At 43.9% G+C, this 22,212-nt stretch overlaps 1 protein-coding gene across 2 annotated transcripts in view; it reads left to right on the top strand.

Moving 5' to 3' along the window:
* The window catches only part of LOC122934136 (probable cation-transporting ATPase 13A4), a 209,546-nt gene that overhangs the window by 157,730 nt on the left and 29,604 nt on the right, over positions 1-22,212 (top strand). The window contains exons 25-27 of one of the 2 annotated variants that reach the window (XM_044289352.1): positions 700-772; positions 993-1,059; positions 4,690-4,877. In XM_044289352.1, the coding sequence (XP_044145287.1) occupies positions 700-772; positions 993-1,059; positions 4,690-4,877 (328 nt within the window). Of the gene's footprint in view, positions 1-699; positions 773-884; positions 1,060-4,689; positions 4,878-22,212 lie in introns of both variants that reach the window. The other variant, XM_044289351.1, reaches the window with a different exon arrangement.

Genomic DNA, 22,212 nt, shown 5'->3' with positions numbered 1-22,212 from the left:
TTGAGGCTCCTGGTAGTAATTTTTTTTATTTTTAGGGCTCTTTTTGTCTGTAAGGTTGGCCACCCCTGTGTCACCACCAGACATCTGAGAAGCTCTGACAGACGTTCTTCATAACCTCCTGCTTGAGGTTTTTTTGTTTTGCTTTCGTTTTGTCATCTAGTTAGCCTCTCTCAGCTGTCATGTAGTTGCACTGATTGCATCCCTTTAAATCCCCTCCCATACTGCATCACTTTGCGGTTTATACAACTTCCTGGAGTGTGTACATGCTGAATGCTACAACTGATCCTTCTACAGATAAGTCTGTTCATTAATTTGTGTTTTCCTGTTTGCTTGATCCTAGGTGACCCTGACTCCCTCCGTATTAAGTGTAGGGAGCCGGTGGTCGTGTCCCCTCACTATTATAGGTTGTTCAAGTGTCATACAGTTGAGGCACGAGGGCATGCAATTTTCTATCATAGAGATCTTTGCATGGGCTGAGAAGACAGGGAGAGTTTCAGGGCTTACATAGGGGTTCCCATGCATTCACAAGAAAGTTTAATTTAGTCCCAACAACTCCTTCATGGTGTAATATATATATATATATATATTATATACAGCATATATTTTTTTATTTAATTTTATTTTTTATAGTGAGTGTAATTATGCTTCCAATTTATTTGAATATTAAAATTGATATAAAAAAATGAATTTACATTTCAGCAACGAAACATTTTTGGAAATAATCAGTGGCTCATACACGACTTTGCTATTGTGTTTGTAATTTTTTTTACAAGTAAGTAAATCAGAATCTTCTTAATAATTATTTACCTTGTGCATTAGTTATGCATTTTTAAAACTATCTCTGCAATGTAAACATTACTATGGATTTTGTGACTTTTTTCCAGTGAGTTCTACCCCTGCCTATCCAAAGCTGGCACCATACAGACCACCAGGACAGCTGATTTCTCCTTCTATGTTGTTTTCATTAATCTTCAATGTTCTCTTCACAATAGCCATGCACACGTATGCGTTTCTTATGGTTCAGAAGCAAGCATGGTACAGTAACATTGACATTTACAGGTATATATGATATACATAGTATTAGCTATATTTATGTTAATGATATCCACACTTTTTGTTAAAGGGTGGTCTATTTTATTTATTATGTAATGAATGTATTATTATTAGAGATGAAAGAAAAATTATAATTTAGAATGTTTCAAAAAGTTTATCTTTCAAACTAAGCCAAAGTCTTTGAGATTCAATTTGTATGAATCACTGAAAATGGTGTCCGCCATTTTACATATAACAGTACAGTAATGAGCTTAGTGCAGAGAAAATGAAGACGGAGGATCATATGACCCTGGCCTTGGCTGGAGGTCTCATGAACAATGCCTTGAAGTCAGCCTCAGCCAGTCAGGTGGGATGATTTAGACAATATGATCTAATCTCAAACAATGAATTATGTCATTCTCATGCACTGATGAGGCAGTTTTTGGTATTTGGTCAGATAGATTGATTGATTTAATTAATTTATAGAAAGAGGTTTTAGCTAGGGACAGGACAAGGGTCGTTTAGTGTACTGTGTGCTACTTTGCTGCAGCCAGCCATTGACTGTGCTTGCTTTGCTATTTAAAGCTACAGTACTCCTTTTTTTCTAATGTGCAGGAGCCAACTAAAAGCTCAGTTTATTCTAAAAACATTATACATAATTGCTGCTGATTTTTAATTTATTTTTTAGCATCACAGTTGCATTAGACACTGTCCGATTGCACAATTTTTTCTAAACTTTTCGTCAGTTTTGCAGCATCTTGGTCAGTGTATATTTATGCTGCAGACTGTATCTAATAGTGCATTTTTTTCACAAAAATGTGCTGCAAAGTTTATTCAATTCTAAGTGTACCAAACCTGACAAATCATGCAGTGTCATGGTTAGCATATATATATGCTTCAAACCTGGCTGGACATTCAGTTTGCAGCAAAAATATACGTGACACTACATTGTGTTCAATTGCAGATTTTTTTCAGTAAACCCATTGCAAAGTTTCTCTATTTATTGATAAGTGTGCAACCATAATGCACAGTCATGTCGGTGAGTACCATGCAGTTGTATGGGTTACAGTGGGCTGCAATTGAGCGAATTATGACAACACTATTTAATCAATCTGTCACTTGTCGCACAGCACCTGTAATACTATGATGCCAATGACAGTCAGCATATACATGTAGCTGTAGACTGTGTCCAATTGCACATTTTAAAAAATTTCTGCAAATTTTATTAAAAAAAATTCCATCTATCATGGTGTACCTGACCTAATGTGTTGTCGTTGTGCATCACGATCTCCAGCAATACAGTGTGACTTTTTATTGTTTAAAGTAGACTTCAAATGACAGAGTGGCAAGGGACAAGGGAATGAAAAACAAAAGACCCATGCCACATCATCTGCAAGTGAGCATGCGGGTGGCTGTAGTAGTACAAGCAGCAGCCAGTACTGTTTTATGACCATGATGGAGCAGTTTTTTTTAAAGTGCCGTGCCAACCTTGCGCACATCATCAAATGTATACAAACTACCAGGTTCACATGTACTTGGACTGTGTCCTATCTTTATCAATTACCCTGTTCTCTAACCCTGTGAATTTCTGAGTAAGCAGAACTGACCCTATTTTGCTTCCAGTGTACTGTCAGAGAGGGTATTCAGCTTGGCATGTGGTGTCGTCAAACTGAAGAGGTCAAAATTGTCTTCCACAAGTGTAGAAAACATTACATTTGTGAAAATGATTTAGGATGGATCCATGACGATTTTCACATATCTCTGGCTGATGCCAATGAATAGATCTGCCATTGCCAACAGTGGCTATTTATCAAAGTCTATATGATGTCACTGCTGCTGTCTGCCTGGCTATAATGTATTGCTACTGCTGCAGCTGCTACTCCTCCTACTGCCACTACCCCTACACAGCCGCACATCTCCTTCCTTGTCTGTCAGATTCCATACTATACTTTTTGAGAAATATTTTAGTCATTATCCCCAGAATTACAGGCAGCAAACTTAGAAACTGCTTCCTTAACTACTCTGGCTGGTAGGAAGCTAAGGCTATCACTAGGTTTTTCGCTGAAATTCCAGATGTACTTGGCTGCTAGGAATTCGGCTATATCTACAGAGTAAAGTATCAGAAAACTGGTGAAAGCTGACTAGAAGCAGACCTACCAGAATGATCAGGGTGCAAAGAATAGTAGATGAGCAGGGTCAGAACCAGGAAGAGACGGATATTGCCAGTGGACAAAGACGGATATTGCCAGTAGACTAAGGGTAAATACATAACCTAGCCAGAATCAGAAGAAGCTAAATTAGCAGAAAAGAGGTAAATCCCCAAAATAAGCTACAGTCAGATTGCATGGCATTCAGATACAGTAGCACTGAGTAGCCCAAGTCACTAGCAACAAAAACACAGACAATAATGGGAAAAAGCACAAGGCTTAAATCCTTCACATGACTAGGGGATTGGACACCAAGTCAGAAACCTGATTGGCTTAGAGTCTAGTCTCACAGTTCATCTATAATAAGTGTTTGCAGGAACGCTTGTTAGCAATGATCGGGCAGTCTAATACTGCTGTCAATTTCCAGATGAAAGAGCACATACTTAAAAATTGTTAGCCCAGAGGTCCGTGCAGGCACTGCTGCCCCTACCCACGGGGACGGGCGCCGGGCTCCCTCTTTTCCTCATGCTGCCATGCACCGCGCTGATGAACGTTAACTGCTACATCTGTGCTCCATGCCAGAGTTTACTTCCTGCTGCAGACCTGTACTGTTGCTAGGGATTGCATAGGTGTGTCTCTCCTCACTTGTGAAGCAGCATGTACATGCCCTCTGTCTCACCAGCTTATAGCTGGATTGCAGGGGGTATTTAAAGGTGCTTCCTACCACAGGAAGAAGTCTGAGCAATTCATGGTCACTAGCTTGTCTAGTCCCAAGTGTGAATGTGCCTGTTTGCTGCCTGGATCTGACCTCGGACTTTGTTTACGGACCTTGCTTGTTTGCCACCTGCCTGTATCTCTGACTTCTTGGTCAGCTGCCACTGACTCAGGGACTGCTCTGGAGTGGCACCTGGCAACTAACCTAACAGCCCAAGCCTATCCTCACCATCAGAGGCTCTAGTGGAGACCAGGTAGTTGCTTAGTCACACCCCTCCAGATTATAGCCAGTCAGTGACGCAGTAAGTCCACCACCACTTGCATAACAAAAATTATTTGCTGGTGGTAGATTGCGCTGTCTAAACGCGATCTGCTGCCGGCAAACAACTAGACAGCATGGGGACGAGGGATGGCATAACAATTGCTCCTTCCCATGCCGAGGAGATTGCTGCATGTAATAACAGCACTCTCTTCTGCTAGAGAGCAGGCATTTGCATGGAAGGAACTTTTCCTTCCGTCAATCGTCTGCAAAATCAGGCACAGTAAACACAGAAGCAGCAAAATCTACTATGTGTTATGATTTAATAATAAAAGCATTTTATTTTACTTATGTTTATTTAACTGAAACATGATTCCATCAGAAGATATAAATGTTTTCTGCCCTTGGGGTTGATAGGGCAAGGAGGCCTTATAGGGCTTTCTTTCTCTCTTACTGTATTTTTACATTTATAAAAAAAAAAAAAAATCCACAATGGTGTCAATGTTTGTCTCAACTGATTAAATTCTCTTCTCCAAGTGCTTGTTATCCAGGAAATGAAAGCCTAAACAAGAATCTTACCTATATATTAATTCATGAACGGACAAAAATAAACTATGAAAGCTTTGAAAGTACAACACTATGGCTAATAACATGTCTGCACTTGGTGATCTTCGCTTTTGTCTTCTCCAAAGGAAAGCCTTTCCGAAAACCATTGTATACCAACTGTGAGTTCATTCCTTAAACATCCTTGAAGACACTTTCATATTATTTTTATTAGCAGACTTGTTGTACTATGCTAGCCAGTGAAATTGATGTCATTATATTGTGTAAAATGACAAAATAACCCCCAAAAATATTAAAGTTGCACTCTTTAAAGAGGACATTTCACCCCTCTTGACATTCCTGTTTTAATAGCTTTATGCATTCCACATGTAATAACAATTCTGGAGCATCTATTCTTATGGCTCTATATTGTACCATGTCTTTATTATTTCTACTAGAAGTTATGAATGAATTGCTATTAGCCTACAGTAAGGGTACACATGGGTGGTACCAGTTGGGAGTTTGTACCTGCACAGACTGACTATATCCAATAAGTGATACAATTTTCAGACTGTGCAGGTACATACCCTCAACTGGTTACCTCCCCTCGGTACCCCTACTGAAGGTTAATAGCAATCCATTCATAACTTCTAGTGCAAATAATAAAGGAATGCTACATCATAGAGACATAAGAATACATGCTCCAGAATTGTTATTACATGGGGAATGCATGAAGCTATTAAAACAGGAATGTCAGGAGTGGCGAAAGGTCCTCTTTAAGGGAAAGGAAGAACCCCTGTAATACCCTGTGTCATGCAAAGCAAACTATAGTGCAACACATTGGCTACTAATTACTAAAATTGACATTTGTCATTTCAACTGTTTAAACTAGAGATGAGCGAATTTCTCAAAAATTCGATTTGTTCGGTCTATCAAAGTTTCTAAAAAGATTTGATACGATCAGAATTTATTAGTGACGAATCGCGTGAGCAAAAAGCTATTTCCTGACTGCTGAGTGCAGTATTGTGAGTCAGTATGACAAGCAGATGATAGGCGTTACTGTTAGAATCACTTCACTTATTTGGTCAGTTACAGAGCCAAAACTGACCAAATAAGTCAAGTGTGAACTCAGCCTTACAGGTCAGTGTTAGCGTTAAGAAGATGCGCACTCCTTTTACACCATCGTCAGCTGATTCCACATTGGTTTCCACAGAATCTGTTCTGTTAGATGCTGAAACAAGTAGTGCCACCATGATGAAGTGGCAAGGTGGCAACAGCATAAGGAGCAAACGCAGTGTTTCAGTCACACAGTGGTGAGGGTGGAAATCACATGAGGAATCACATTAGTTGTCAACACAGTGGCCAAGTCACAGAATAGGCCATGCTGATTGTCCTCTGGTGGCTTGATGAAAAATTCTCACACCGCCAAGACTGGCCCAATCAGTGTGGTGAGTGTGCAAATCGCATGAGTCATCAACACAGTGGCTCAGTCACAGAGTGGTGAGGTGGTAGCAGCATGAAGAGACCACAAAGTGGCCCAGGGACAGAGTGTTGAGGTGGCAGCAGCGTGAAAAGACCACAAAGTGGTGAGGTGGAAGCAGCTTGAGGAGACCACAGAGTGGCCCAGTGACAGAGTGGTGAGGTGGCAGCAGTATGAGACCACAAAGTGGTCCAGTAACAGAATGGGGAGGGGGGGGCAAAAACCTAGCTAATGCCAGCACAAGATTTTGGGTGGTAGTAGGTTGCCAGAATAAACAGTTCTCTTATGACAAAGTTTGGGTGTGTCACCATGGATGATCTAGTCTGATGCAACAAGCACTGGTGTGTGGAAATCCTGGCTGATACACACCTGATTCGTCTTCACAAAGATCAGTTTATACACATTTTGGGTGAAAAGGTGAGGTCTCCACCTTTTCTCCATCTTTACTGGCCGGGCAGGAAAACTTGCACATGGCAAACTTGGCAAGTTGCGGCCACAAATCAAGTTTGGCTGCCCAGTAGTCCAGGGGATCTTCGATGTGGGGTAGCAGGGTGTAGTCCAAGTATGCCACCACATGCTGGTTCAGGTTCTGCTCCATGTCTAGCTGCTGCTGCTGGTGAGTAGTTTCTTAACTACCTGGGTGAAGAAAACTGAGAATCAAAGACTCTAGACTTAAGTTGCTGCTGATGGAGCTGGTACTGCTCCTGCCCCCCAGTAGCCATGGCAGTTAAACGCGAGTGCAGAGGGCCCCCCCGATCAGACCTTCATGAGGCTGGGCAATGACACACAAAGGAAGTGGCCAACTCACTACATAGGATGTCTCTATTGTAGTTCAGTTTGTCCTCCCTCTCACTGGGTGGAAAAAAGGCCCAATTTTGGACCAATAGTGAGGGTCTAACATGTTAGAGAGCCAGCAATGATCCCTCTGCCGAATGGTGACAATTCGACTGTCACTGTGCAAGCAAGTGAGCATGCATCGGGCCATTTGCGAATGTGACTCGGAGGGACTTCCTGCCTCCATCTCCACTGCCATGGTGTGTCTGGTTCATCTTCCTCATCTTCCTCATCGCCCTGTAGCTCATCCGGCTGCTCCTACTCCTCCTCTCCTGTCACCTATGCAGAAAATCAACCAATTTCTTTAGACATTGCTTGTGTGTAAATGTCCTCCTCCTCCTCCAGTTCAGCCCCCACAGGGCTCATGTGGCCGTGAGATGTAGGCGCCACGTCTCCTGTACCCTGGCTAGCCAAATTTAGCAGCATTTGTTTCAGGACATGAAGCAGTGGAATGACATTGTCCATTCCATAGTCCTAGCGACTGACAAATAAAGTGTCCTCCTCTAAGGGCCTGAGCAAATGGCAGGTGTCACGCATGAGCTGCCAGTGGCTAACATCGAAGTTACACAGGGGAGTACCTATGTCCGCCTGTATCATCAATAAATCATTTATGGCCTTTCTCTGCTCATATAGTCGATCCAAAATATGGAGGGTGGAGTTCCAATGGGTGGAAACGTTGCATATCAGCCGATGTTGGGGAACGCCATTCTGGCTTTGCAGCTCAAGGAGAGTGTGCTTTGCAGTGTTTCCTGGCCATTTTCAGGATGTCCTGCAGATGGGTGTAAAACTTCAGGAACTTCTTTACAATCAATTTAAACATGTGTGCTATGCAGGAAGCATGGCTCAGCCCTCCGTGACACAACGCAGACACCATGTTCTTCCCGTGGGCGGTAACCATCTTTCTGATTTTGAGTTGGGGAGGACAAAGACAGGATTAAATTTCTTGATGGAGGACGCAGAGCAGTTCCTCCTCTGTGTGATTCCGTCCTCCCAGGCAAACTAGGTGCAGAACAGCGTGGCAATGCCGTGCCCTGCACATGTGGTGTTGTGGAGAAGCACTCTGAATTATCGCTGCAGTGGAGGCTGAGGACACGGTGGAGGATTAGGAGGCAGAGGTGGACATTGTCACAGGAACAACGGCATGAAAACATGGAGGCAGTAGCGGCGTCATCTGGCAAGTTGGTGGTGTTGCTGAGCAGGAACAACATTTACCCACTGGGCCGTAAAGCACATATATTGTCCTTGACCATAGTTATAGCTCCATACGTCGTCCCTGCCATGCACTTTAGAGGACACCGACAGGCTCAAGGGCTGGCCCACTTTCTGTTCAACATACGTGTGCATGCCTTGAACTGTCTTTTTGGAAAAGAAATGACGGCTTGGGACTCTCCATTTCGGCTTGGCACAAGCCATCAGTTTTCTTAAAGTTGCACTTGGAAAGAGAGGGACTGCAGTATTAGCAACTTGGCAAGGAGCATGTTCAGCATCTGTGCCGTTGGATGAGTGCACACGTATTGTTGTCTCGGAGGATTGACGGATGACATTTTTCCCTGAAATTTGGATCAAACTCCATTTCGTCAACTTCGTCTACTTAAAACTTCACTTTTATTGATATTGTAAAACCAATTGATAGCTATTGCCCATTAAAAACCCAGTCTGCTGCCTCATTGTCTTTAATACAGTTTGTATATCCTAGCTGGTTCACTATAGGAATATAATAAATAGAGTGTTCACAATAATGGATTGAATGTCAGTGCACCACAGGGCTAGATGGAAAGTGATGGCAGCATACTTTACGGAAATGCTGTCTTATTAAATTATTTCAAATGACTCCCTCATTAATACACTTTATATTTAGTTGGAAGATATTACTTTGTTCACTTAGGTGAAAATCAAGTTCTATTTATCTATCCTATATATCTATCCTATGTATCTATCTAATCTAGATCATACTGTGCGGTAACCAGGATTTTGGTATGGTTCTACAAACTTTTTATCAGGATGCAGCACTCTTATGAGGATGTGGTTATAATACAGTAGATATATTATGTGGCAATTTATCTGTGGTGAAAAATTTTCCTAAGGACGCAGAGCTATAATTCAATTTACCATATATATATAGTACTGTACGTCAGTAGTAGAGATAAGCGAATCGAAGTTGACAAAGTGGAATTCGATCCGAATTTCGGGAAAAATTAGATTTGCACCGAATCCGAATTTCCTCATGCTTCGTGGTAACAACAAATAATTTTTTCCTAAAATGGCTGCTGCACGTGTGAGGATATGGTGCAAGGAACTCTGGGAACGTGGGATCACCCATGCATGCAGCCAATCAGCAGCCAGCCCTGTGATGCTACAGCCCTATAAAGTGCCTCAGCCATCTTGTATTCTCCCATTTTCCAGTGTACTTAGTGCAGGGAGAGACGTCAGCAGGCTCTAGGGACAGTGCTAGGAAAGACTTCATTGTGCTAAAAAAAATGATTTACAAGTTCAGGGGAAGATTATTCAAGGTGTAGGAAAAGGATAGGGAGTAGTTTTGATTGACCATGCTTGGCCGAACACCAGTTCAGCTCGAGCATCTCGAAGCTCGGCACATGGCGGTATTTGGCCAATAAATGTGCAGTTAAATGCTTTATAAAATAGAAATAAAAGTTCTATGCTACATTGTTCTTGACTTACAGATGTAGCAGGGTTAGCACTCCAGCTCTTAACTCAAAATTTCTTGAGACAAAAGCCATTGAAAAGCAATTGAAGGTGTTTGTTTAGATTAGATAACACAACTCAGAAATCTCAGAAAACAGGAGTGTTAACTCTACTCTATATTTTATACTTGGCGCCGCTGAGCTCCATGTTAAGTGGGTTCTATTCACATTAATCATAAAGGTGATCGTGCTGCTGTACTCCACAAATGCATCCAAAAATCATCAGACTATTGCAGCTTTTTTGATGCAGCCAAACATCAGAGTATCCAACCGGGATAGTCTTTCTGATAGCTTGGATCATTCTCAAAGTGCAGTATTTCTAAGTGCACTAGAGATATTCAGGAGACTAACTTAGAGCTTTTCCACTGTAGCAGAACTTTAGCTGTGTTTTTGGTGGCTACTCAGACACCCTGCTTCAAAACATGGAAGGAATTTGTTAGACAGGTTTTTGCTATTGTCTCATTGCAAATAAGCATAGGGGCTTTAAGGTGTTAAATTTGTTGTTGGGGAGGAGCTTTTGTGGGAGTGTGTGTATATATAGCAACATAGTATTAGCTTGCCTAATTATAGCTTGCATCATTCTCAAAGTGCAGCATTTTGAAGTGCACTAGAGATACTCAGGAGGTCATCTGGAGGTGGGTACAATCTAAAATAGTAAGATTTGTTCGTTTAAAATCTTTCCCCTCTTTAAAATGGCAGACCTGGTTCTGTGCAGGAATTGTTATGCTTTTATTTCATGTTCCACTCTTCGGAGGTTTGGATGCTGTCTGATCTTTAGACAGCTCTCCGTAATGCAGCAGGAAATTGCATTTTTGAAATCTGAGATTTGTAAATTAACTGTTAAACTCAGGCTGGGAATGTTGCAATGCCACTGCCACAGAGGCCCCCTAGACATGGAAGATGGGTAACTGTAGGTTCTGGTAGACTTAAAGTTGTTGATAGAAGACATGTCCCACATTCTGTGGCTCTCCATAATTCATTTGCAGCACTTTCAGAGTGCAAGAGCAACATGGAGGATGGCTCAGGCACAGTGGGTGAGGAACAATCATCCCCCATGCCTAAGGTATGCAATACTGCAGCCAAAAACAAAAAGGATAAGGTGAGGACTGATAGTAAGAAGATAGTAAGCAGCTGTTGGTGGGCGATTCTATCATAAGAGGTGTTAAGTTTGAGGAAAATGGTTTTGCGAGATGTCTCCTTGGTGCTATCGCTAGCAGGGACAGACGCATTACCTTTTTTTTTTTTTTTTTTTTTTTTTCCTTTATTATTTTTTTTATTATCATACAAAAAATACATGCCAATATTCCATTTACAATACTATAAAATCCAAAAGTCCGTCAGTTCTAGTTTTTTAACCATGGTTAAATATAATTTCATGCAAGTACCGATAATTATATACATATTAACTAAATCGAATAAAGGTCTCACTACCTGGGAAGAAAGCAGGGCCCACCCGGCATCAAAAGCTTTAATAATGCAGATAAAAAAAGACATCTTATTTAATATTGTTATCTCTGTACGGGGAGGGAACAGAGGCCCGCGGCCCGGGTGGCCCGCCAAGCAGCGAACACGCACCCCATACGGCCTCCCTCAAACATAAGTAAGCACCACCGACAGGATCAGCGAATCATCTGGTGCTCACGTACACCGTGCGGGGCAAGCTCACAGCGATCTTTAATCGCAGGCTTCCGTAAAGCCGAAGGAAAACAGACGGGGGTCCAGCAGTCTACTATCACAGTGGTATAAAACCCACTCACGTGTTTTACTGCCTCATCCCTATATAGTTAAGTTAAGACGCGTTATCCTTAATATTGTTAAGCAAGCAAAGCAGGAAAGGGAGGTGGATGTTATTGTCCATCTTGGGACAAATGATCTGGCTTGCAATGAGGTTTCAAAGGTTAAGGAAGCTTTTCACACACTTGGTAATGATACACGGGAGGGGTGGCCCTGTATGTGAAACATAGCATATAATCTAATCTAATACAAGTTGGCGAAACCAATTTAGACTCAGTTTGAGTTACGTTGCAGCTTGATAATCATAAGGTAACTTGTGTAGGTGTGATATATAGACTACCTGGCCAAGTCAAAGTATTTGATCATCTACTAGTTGAGGAAATAGCTAAAATGACATTGAAAGGGGAAGTTATCATTATGGGAGACTTTAATCTTCCTGATGTAAACTGGGAAACCATAATGGCTAGTTCTGCAAGGAGTACAGATATTCTAAATTCCCTACTTGGATTATCTCAACAGCAAGTAGTTGAGGAGCCAACCCGGAAGGAGGCCATTTTAGATTTAGTATTCACAAATGGGAATTTGGTATCTGATATTACTGTAGGGGAAAGCTTGGGATCTAGTGATCACCAGTCAGTGTGGTTTACTATAAGTACAGTGACTGAGTCACACCACACAGTTTCAATGGAGTCCAAGAGAATTGGGACTACTTAAAAGTGGCACTATTAAAGGCAACAGATAATTGCATTAGGCTTGTCAATAAAAGCAAAAAAAGGAAGAGACCACTGTGGTACTCGGCAGAAGTGGTCAAAATCATTAAAAACAAAAAGATAGCATTTAGTAATTACAAAAAAAATGACAGGATGACAGGGAAATTTATAAGATTAGGCAGAGAGAGACTAAGCAAGTTATAAGAGCTTCTGAAGCACAGACAGAAGAGAAATTAGCTCAGTCAGTGAAAAAAAGGTGATAAGTAGAGTTGAGCGAACACCTGGATGTTCGGGTTCGAGAAGTTCGGCCGAACATCCCGGAAATGTTCGGGTTCGGGATCCGAACCCGATCCGAACTTCGTCCCGAACCCGAACCCCATTGAAGTCAATGGGGACCCGAACTTTTCGGCACTAAAAAGGCTGTAAAACAGCCCAGGAAAGAGATAGAGGGCTGCAAAAGGCAGCAACATGTAGGTAAATCCCCTGCAAACAAATGTGGATAGGGAAATGAATTAAAATAAAAATTAAATAAATAAAAATTAACCAAAATCAATTGGAGAGAGGTTCCATAGCAGAGAATCTGGCTTCCCGTCACCCACCACTGGAACAATTCTAGTAAGAAGCAGGGCGGCAATACCAGAGGGTTAGACGGATCGTTAGTGATAGGGATATGTGTCAAACAAGATTAGACGATATGACCAATAAATTTAGAGAGCGAGGCTACCCCCCTGATCTATTGAAAATACAGCGTAATAAAGCTGAGATTACACCACCAGATAGAACTAAGAAAGAAACAAGGATCCCCTTAGTGATTAAATACCATCCCTGGTCCCAGCGCCTTAGGACTATTGTTAATCAACATTGGCACATATTATCTAAGTCCTATCCACGGATAGGAGAGTTCCAGAGGCCACCCATGATATGCTATAAACGGGCAGAAAATATTAGGGATAAAATAGTCCGGGCGGATGTGGGAAGTAATAAAATAGAAAGAGGACAGAGTACTTTATCTACACCTAGACGGGGCACTTTTCCTTGTTTAAACTGAGTCAATTGTTCCAGCGTTATAAAGGGTTCATGTTTCTCCCACCCTCACTCAGGTGAAAATATTCCAATAAGGGGCACGTTCACTTGTGATAGTAGATTTGTGGTTTACATTCTTAAATGTCCATGTGGATTACTATATGTGGGGGAAACCTCAATGAGAATGAAGGACAGACTAAGTAAACACAAATCTACTATCCGTAAACAGAATTTATTACTCCCAATACCCCTTCATTTTTATGATAAAAAACACAACATCTCGCAGTTGAGGTATCAGATTATTGAAGGTGTATCATTACCCCGTCGAGGGGGTGACAGAAATAAATTGTTATTGAAAAGGGAGGCTTACTGGATCCATCGTCTTCAGACAATGGAGCCCAGGGGCCTCAATCGTGAGTACAATGTGTCCTGCTTCCTATAAGGCATTCGGCCTTATGCAATCTGATAAATATATTTCTTTTTTTCTTCAGCGTGATTAATCACTGCAAGAATGGACTATGTGACTGAAAATCTTCGCCAGTATAGAGTGGATATGTTTTTTGCGAATTTTCAATTGCGAATTTTCAGTTGCGAATTTTTAGTTGCGAATTTTCAATTGCGAATTTTCAATTGCGAATTTTCAGTTGCGAATTTTCAATTGCAAATTTTTCAATGCGAATTTTTCATTGCGATTATTTGATATGCAAATTTTATTTAATGAGGGAGGCGGAGCTTCTTTGATGATGTCAGTTCCTTTGTGTTTCATTTATGTATAAATAGCTGGAGTGTAAGATGTTTTATGCAGTCTGATGAAAGCACATCTGTGCTGAAACGCGTCACTATGCCATTTTGAATATGTGACTGAATAAATCTACATTGTGATCTACATCAGCGAAGTGCCGGTCCTTTCCTTTGAAACCACCACTGGAACAGTCCATTCTCAGATATTTAGGCCCCGGCACCCAGGCAGAGGAGAGAGGTCCCGTAACAGAGAATCTGTCTTCATGTCAGCAGAGAATTAGTCTGCATGTCATAGCAGAGAATGAGGCTTCACGTCAGCCACCACTGCAACAGTCCATTGGCATATATTTAGGCCCAGCACCCAGGCAGAGGAGGGAGGTCCCGTAACAGAGAATCTGTCTTCATGTCAGCAGAGAATTAGTCTGCATGTCATAGCAGAGAATGAGGCTTCACGTCAGCCACCACTGCAACAGTCCATTGGCATATATTTAGGCCCAGCACACACACAGGCAGAGGAGAGAGGTCCCGTAACAGAGAATCTGGCTTCATGTCAGCAGAGAATCAGTCTGCATGTCATAGCAGAGAATGAGGCTTCACGTCAGCCACCACTGCAACAGTCCATTGGCATATATTTAGGCCCAGCACACACACAGGCAGAGGAGAGAGGTCCCGTAACAGAGGATCTGGCTTCATGTCAGCAGAGAATCAGTCTGCATGTCATAGCAGAGAATCAGGCTTCACGTCAGCCACCACTGCAACAGTCCATTGTCATAAATTTAGGCCCAGCACCCAGGCAGAGGAGAGAGGTCCCGTAACAGACAATCTGGCTTCATGTCAGCAGAGAATCAGTCTGCATGTCATAGCAGAGAATGAGGCTTCACGTCACCCACCACTGCAACAGTCCATTGGCATATATTTAGGCCTAGCACACAGGCAGAGCAGAGAGGTCCCGTAACAGACAATCTGGCTTCATGACAGCAGAGAATCAGTCTGCATGTCATAGCAGAGAATGAGGCTTCACGTCACCCACCACTGCAACAGTCCATTGGCATATATTTAGGCCTAGCACACAGGCAGAGGAGAGGTTCATTCAACTTTGGGTAGCCTCGCAATATAATGGTAAAATGAAAATAAAAATAGGATTGAATGAGGAAGTGCCCTGGAGTCCAATAATATATGGTTATGGGGAGGTAGTTAATGTCTAATCTGGACAAGGGACGGACAGGTCCTGTGGGATCCATGCCTGGTTCATTTTTATGAACGTCAGCTTGTCCACATTGGCTGTAGACAGGCGGCTGCGTTTGTCTGTAATGACGCCCCCTGCCGTGCTGAATACACGTTCAGACAAAACGCTGGCTGCCGGGCAGGCCAGCACCTCCAAGGCATAAAAGGCTAGCTCTGGCCACGTGGACAATTTAGAGACCCAGAAGTTGAATGGGGCCGAACCATCAGTCAGTACGTGGATTGGTGTGCACACGTACTGTTCCACCATGTTAGTGAAATGTTGCCTCCTGCTAACACGTTGCGTATCAGGTGGTGGTGCAGTTAGCTGTGGCGTGTTGACAAAAGTTTTCCACATCTCTGCCATGCTAACCCTGCCCTCAGAGGAGCTGGCCGTGACACAGCTGCCTTGGCGACCTCTTGCTCCTCCTCTGCCTTGGCCTTGGGCTTCCACTTGTTCCCCTGTGACATTTGGGAATGCTCTCAGTAGCGCGTCTACCAACGTGCGCTTGTACTCGCGCATCTTCCTATCACGCTCCAGTGCAGGAAGTAAGGTGGGCACATTGTCTTTGTAGCGTGGATCCAGCAGGGTGGCAACCCAGTAGTCCGCACAGGTTAAAATGTGGGCAACTCTGCTGTCGTTGCGCAGGCACTGCAGCATGTAGTCGCTCATGTGTGCCAGGCTGCCCAGGGGTAAGGACAAGCTGTCCTCTGTGGGAGGCGTATCGTCATCGTCCTGCCTTTCCCCCCAGCCACGCACCAGTGATGGACCCGAGCTGCGTTGGGTGCCACCCCGCTGTGACCATGCTTCATCCTCATCCTCCTCCACCTCCTCCTCATCCTCGTCCTCCTCGTCCTCCAGTAGTGGGCCCTGGCTGGCCACATTTGTACCTGGCCTCTGCTGTTGCCAAAAACCTCCCTCTGAGTCACTTCGAAGAGACTGGCCTGAAAGTGCTAAAAATGACCCCTCTTCCTCCTCCTCCTCCTCCTCCTCCTGGGCCACCTCCTCTTCCATCATCGCCCTAAGTGTTTTCTCAAGGAGACATAGAAGTGGTATTGTAACGCTGATAACGGTGTCATCGCCACTGGCCATGTTGGTGGAGTACTCGAAACAGCGCAACAGGGCACACAGGTCTCGCATGGAGGCCCAGTCATTGGTGGTGAAGTGGTGCTGTTCTGTAGTGCGACTGACCCGTGCGTGCTGCAGCTGAAACTCCACTATGGCCTGCTGCTGCTCGCACAGTCTGTCCAGCATGTGCAAGGTGGAGTTCCACCTGGTGGGCACGTCGCATATGAGGCGGTGAGCGGGAAGGCCGAAGTTACGCTGTAGCGCAGACAGGCGAGCAGCAGCAGGATGTGAACGCCGGAAGCGCGAACAGACGGCCCGCACTTTATGCAGCAGCTCTGACATGTCGGGGTAGTTGTGAATGAACTTCTGCACCACCAAATTCAGCACATGCGCCAAGCAAGGGATGTGCGTCAAATTGGCTAGTCCCAGAGCTGCAACGAGATTTCGCCCATTATCACACACCACCAGGCCGGGCTTGAGGCTCACCGGCAGCAACCACTCGTCGGTCTGTTGTTCAATACCCCGCCACAACTCCTGTGCGGTGTGGGGCCTGTCCCCCAAACATATGAGTTTCAGAATGGCCTGCTGACGTTTACCCCGGGCTGTGCTGAAGTTGGTGGTGAAGGTGTGTGGCTGACTGGATGAGCAGGTGGAAGAAGAGGAGGAGGAAGCCGAGAAGGAGGAGGTGGCAACAGGAGGCAAAGAATGTTGCCCTGCGATCCTTGGCGGCGGAAGGACGTGCGCCAAACAGCTCTCCGCCTGGGGCCCAGCTGCCACTACATTTACCCAGTGTGCAGTTAGGGAGATATAGCGTACCTGGCCGTGCTTACTGGTCCACGTATCTGTGGTTAGGTGGACCTTGCTACAGATGGCGTTGCGCAGTGCACACTTGATTTTATGGGATACTTGGTTGTGCAGGGAAGGCTTGGCTCTCTTGGAGAAGTAGTGCCGGCTGGGAACAACATACTGTGGGACAGCAAGCGACATGAGCTGTTTGAAGCTGTCTGTGTCCACCAGCCTAAATGACAGCATTTCATAGGCCAGTAGTTTAGAAATGCTGGCATTCAGGGCCAGGGATCGAGGGTGGCTAGGTGGGAATTTACGCTTTCTATCAAATGTTTGTGAGATGGAGAGCTGAACGCTGGCGTGTGACATGGTTGAGACGCTTGGTGACGGAGGTGGTGGTGTTGGTGGTACATCCCCTGTTTGCTGGGCGGCAGGTGCCAACGTTCCTCCAGAGGCGGAGGAAGAGGCCGAGGCGGCAGCAGCAGAATAGGCCGAGGCGGCAGCAGCAGAAGAGGTAGCAAGGGGGAGCCTGAGTGACTTCCTTGGTTTTAAGGTGTTTACTCCACTGCAGTTCATGCTTTGCATGCAGGTGCCTGGTCATGCAGGTTGTGCTCAGGTTCAGAACGTTAATGCCTCGCTTCAGGCTCTGATGGCACAGCGTGCAAACCACTAGGGTCTTGTCGTCAGCACATTGTTTGAAGAAGTGCCATGCCAGGGAACTCCTTGAAGCTGCCTTTGGGGTGCTCGGTCCCAGATGGCGGCGGTCAGTAGCAGGCGGAGTCTCTTGGCGGCGGGTGTTCTGCTTTTGCCCACTGCTCCCTCTTTTGCTACGCTGTTGGCTCGGTCTCACCACTGCCTCTTCCTCCGAACTGTGAAAGTCAGTGGCACGACCTTCATTCCATGTGGGGTCTAGGACCTCATCGTCCCCTGCATCGTCTTCCACCCAGTCTTGATCCCTGACCTCCTGTTCAGTCTGCACACTGCAGAAAGACGCAGCAGTTGGCACCTGTGTTTCGTCATCATCAGAGACATGCTGAGGTGGTATTCCCATGTCCTCATCATCAGGAAACATAAGTGGTTGTGCGTCAGTGCATTCTATGTCTTTCACCGCTGGGGAAGGGCTAGGTGGATGCCCTTGGGAAACCCTGCCAGCGGAGTCTTCAAACAGCATAAGAGACTGCTGCATAACTTGAGGCTGAGACAGTTTCCCTGGTATGCATGGGGGTGATGTGACAGACTGATGGGGTTGGTTTTCAGGCGCCATCTGTGCGCTTTCTGCAGAAGACTGGGTGGGAGATAATGTGAACGTGCTGGATCCACTGTCGGCCACCCAATTGACTAATGCCTGTACCTGCTCAGGCCTTACCATCCTTAGAACGGCATTGGGCCCCACCATATATCGCTGTAAATTCTGGCGGCTACTGGGACCTGAGGTAGTTGGTACACTAGGACGTGTGGATGTGGCAGAACGGCCACGTCCTCTCCCAGCACCAGAGGGTCCACTAACACCACCACGACCATGTCCACGTCCGCGTCCCTTACTAGATGTTTTTCTCATTGTTATGGTTCACCACAACAACAAATATATTATTTGGCCCAATGTATTGTATTCAAATTCAGCGGGATATAAATTTGAGGCCTAGTATTTAGGCGCTGGGTGACCGGTATGGATTTAGTGACAGAATTAGACTTGGAAATGCACAGAAGCGTGTGTGTGTGAAGTTATTCTGAATGACCCAATGTGCACCTTGAATATTATATACCCTTTTAGGGATAGATTTCAAATAGCTCTGATATAGCAGAAACCACTAAATTATGAAATTGCTAAATTGGGAATTGTATTTCAACCCAGAACAAGAAATGTGCTTGAACGGACACTAAATAACTCGCCCAGCTACAGCACTAACGAGAGATTTAGCAGGATATAAATTTGAGGCCTAGTATTTAGGCGCTGGGTGACAGGTATGGGTTTAGTGACAGAATTAGACTTGGAAATACACAGTAGCGGGTGTGTGTGAAGTTATTCTGAATGACCCAATGTGCACCTTGAATATTATATACCCTTTTAGGGATAGATTTCAAATAGCTCTGATATAGCAGAAACCACTAAATTATGAAATTGCTAAATTGGGAATTGTATTTCAACCCAGAACAAGAAATGTGCTTGAACGGACACTAAATAACTCGCCCAGCTACAGCACTAACGAGAGATTTAGCAGGATATAAATTTGAGGCCTAGTATTTAGGCGCTGGGTGACAGGTATGGGTTTAGTGACAGAATTAGACGTGGAAATGCACAGAAGCGTGTGTGTGTGAAGTTATTCTGAATGACCCAATGTGCACCTTGAATATTATATACCCTTTTAGGGATAGATTTCAAATAGCTCTGATATAGCAGAAACCACTAAATTATGAAATTGCTAAATTGGGAATTGTATTTCAACCCAGAACAAGAAATGTGCTTGAACGGACACTAAATAACTCGCCCAGCTACAGCACTAACGAGAGATTTAGCAGGATATAAATTTGAGGCCTAGTATTTAGGCGCTGGGTGACAGGTATGGGTTTAGTGACAGAATTAGACTTAGAAATACACAGTAGCGGGTGTGTGTGAAGTTATTCTGAATGACCCAATGTGCACCTTGAATATTATATACCCTTTTAGGGATAGATTTCAAATAGCTCTGATATAGCAGAAACCACTAAATTATGAAATTGCTAAATTGGGAATTGTATTTCAACCCAGAACAAAAAATGTGCTTTGACGGACACTAAATAACTTTCCCAGCCACAACAGGACAGCGTTAACGAGAGATTTAGCAGGATATAAATTTGAGGCCTAGTATTTAGGCGCTGGGTGACAGGTATGGGTTTAGTGACAGAATTAGACTTGGAAATACACAGTAGCGGGTGTGTGTGAAGTTATTCTGAATGACCCAATGTGCACCTTGAATATTATATACCCTTTTAGGGATAGATTTCAAATAGCTCTGATATAGCAGAAATCACTAAATTATGAAATTGCTAAATTGGGAATTGTATTTCAACCCAGAACAAGAAATGTGCTTGAACGGACACTAAATAACTCGCCCAGCTACAGCACTAACGAGAGATTTAGCAGGATATAAATTTGAGGCCTAGTATTTAGGCGCTGGGTGACAAGTATGGGTTTAGTGACAGAATTAGACTTGGAAATACACAGTAGCGGGTGTGTGTGAAGTTATTCTGAATGACCCAATGTGCACCTTGAATATTATATACCCTTTTAGGGATAGATTTCAAATAGCTCTGATATAGCAGAAACCACTAAATTATGAAATTGCTAAATTGGGAATTGTATTTCAACCCAGAACAAGAAATGTGCTTGAACGGACACTAAATAACTCGCCCAGCTACAGCACTAAGGACAGATTTAGCTGGATATAAATTTGAGGCCTAGTATTTAGGCGCTGGGTGACAGGTATGGGTTTAGTGACAGAATTAGACTTGGAAATACACAGTAGCGGGTGTGTGTGAAGTTATTCTGAATGTCCCTATGTGCACCTTCAATATGATCTACCCTTTTAGGGATAGATTTCAAATAGCTCTGATATAGCAGAAACCACTAAATTATGAAATTGCTAAATTGGGAATTGTATTTCAACCCAGAACAAGAAATGTGCTTGAACGGACACTAAATAACTCGCCCAGCTACAGCACTAACGAGAGATTTAGCAGGATATAAATTTGAGGCCTAGTATTTAGGCGCTGGGTGACAGGTATGGGTTTAGTGACAGAATTAGACTTGGAAATACACAGTAGCGGGTGTGTGTGAAGTTATTCTGAATGACCCAATGTGCACCTTGAATATTATATACCCTTTTAGGGATAGATTTCAAATAGCTCTGATATAGCAGAAACCACTAAGTTATGAAATTGCTAAATTGGGAATTGTATTTCAACCCAGAACAAGAAATGTGCTTGAACGGACACTAAATAACTCGCCCAGCTACAGCACTAAGGACAGATTTAGCTGGATATAAATTTGAGGCCTAGTATTTAGGCGCTGGGTGACAGGTATGGGTTTAGTGACAGAATTAGACTTGGAAATGCACAGTAGCGGGTGTGTGAAGTTATTCTGAATGACCCTATGTGCACCTTGAATATTATATACCCTTTTAGGGATAGATTTCAAATAGATCTGATACAGCAGAAACCACTAAATTTTTAAATTGCTAAATTGGGAATTGTATTTCAACCCAGAACAAAAAATGTGCTTTGACGGACACTAAATAACTTTCCCAGCCACAACAGGACAGCGGTAACGAGAGATTTAGCGGGATATAAATTTGAGGCCTAGTATTTAGGCGCTGGGTGACCGGTATGGATTTAGTGACAGAATTAGACTGGGATATGGCCAAAAAATAACCACACTATTGCTGGTTAAATGCACTTGGTGATGGGCGCAGCTTGCCCCTGATGTAGTATATGGCCAAAAAATGAACAGACTATTGCTGGTTAAATGCACTTGGTGTCACAGCTTGACCAACCACACTACTGAGGGTTAAATGCACTTGGTGACGGGCGCAGCTTGCCCCTGATTTAGTATATGGCCAAAAAATGAACAGACTATTGCTGGTTAAATGCACTTGGTGTGATAGCTTGACCAACCACACTACTGAGGGTTAAATGCACTTGGTGTGACAGCTTCACCCTGATGTAGGCTTTAGCCAAAAAACAACCACACCATTGAGGGTTAAATGCACTTGGTCGCAGCTTGTGCTGGCGCACCACAAGACACAAAATGGCCGCCGATCACCCCAGAAAAATGTGACTGACAAACGGTCTGGGCAGCCTAAAAACAGTGAGCAATTGAGGATCAGCAGCTCAATGATCCACAGCTGCAGATCGATCAGTTAATCAAGTCCTTTGGAGGAGTTAATCTGCCTAATCTCGCCCTACTGTCGCAGCCGCAACCTCTCCCTACGCTAATCAGAGCAGAGTGACGGACGGCGCTATGTGACTCCAGCTTAAATAGAGGCTGGGTCACATGGTGCTCTGGCCAATCACAGCCATGCCAATAGTAGGCATGGCTGTGATGGCCTCTTGGGGCAAGTAGTATGACGCTTGTTGATTGGCTGCTTAGCAGCCTTTCAAAAAGCGCCAAGAAAGCGTCACAAAAGCGCGAAGAAAGCGACGAACACCGAACCCGAACCCGGACTTTTACGAAAATGTCCG

Source organism: Bufo gargarizans, chromosome 4 (genome assembly GCF_014858855.1).
Source record: "Bufo gargarizans isolate SCDJY-AF-19 chromosome 4, ASM1485885v1, whole genome shotgun sequence".
NCBI lineage: Eukaryota > Metazoa > Chordata > Amphibia > Anura > Bufonidae > Bufo > Bufo gargarizans.
The sequence above is the reverse complement of the archived record's forward strand: the minus strand, read 5'-3'. Positions and strand labels throughout refer to the sequence as shown.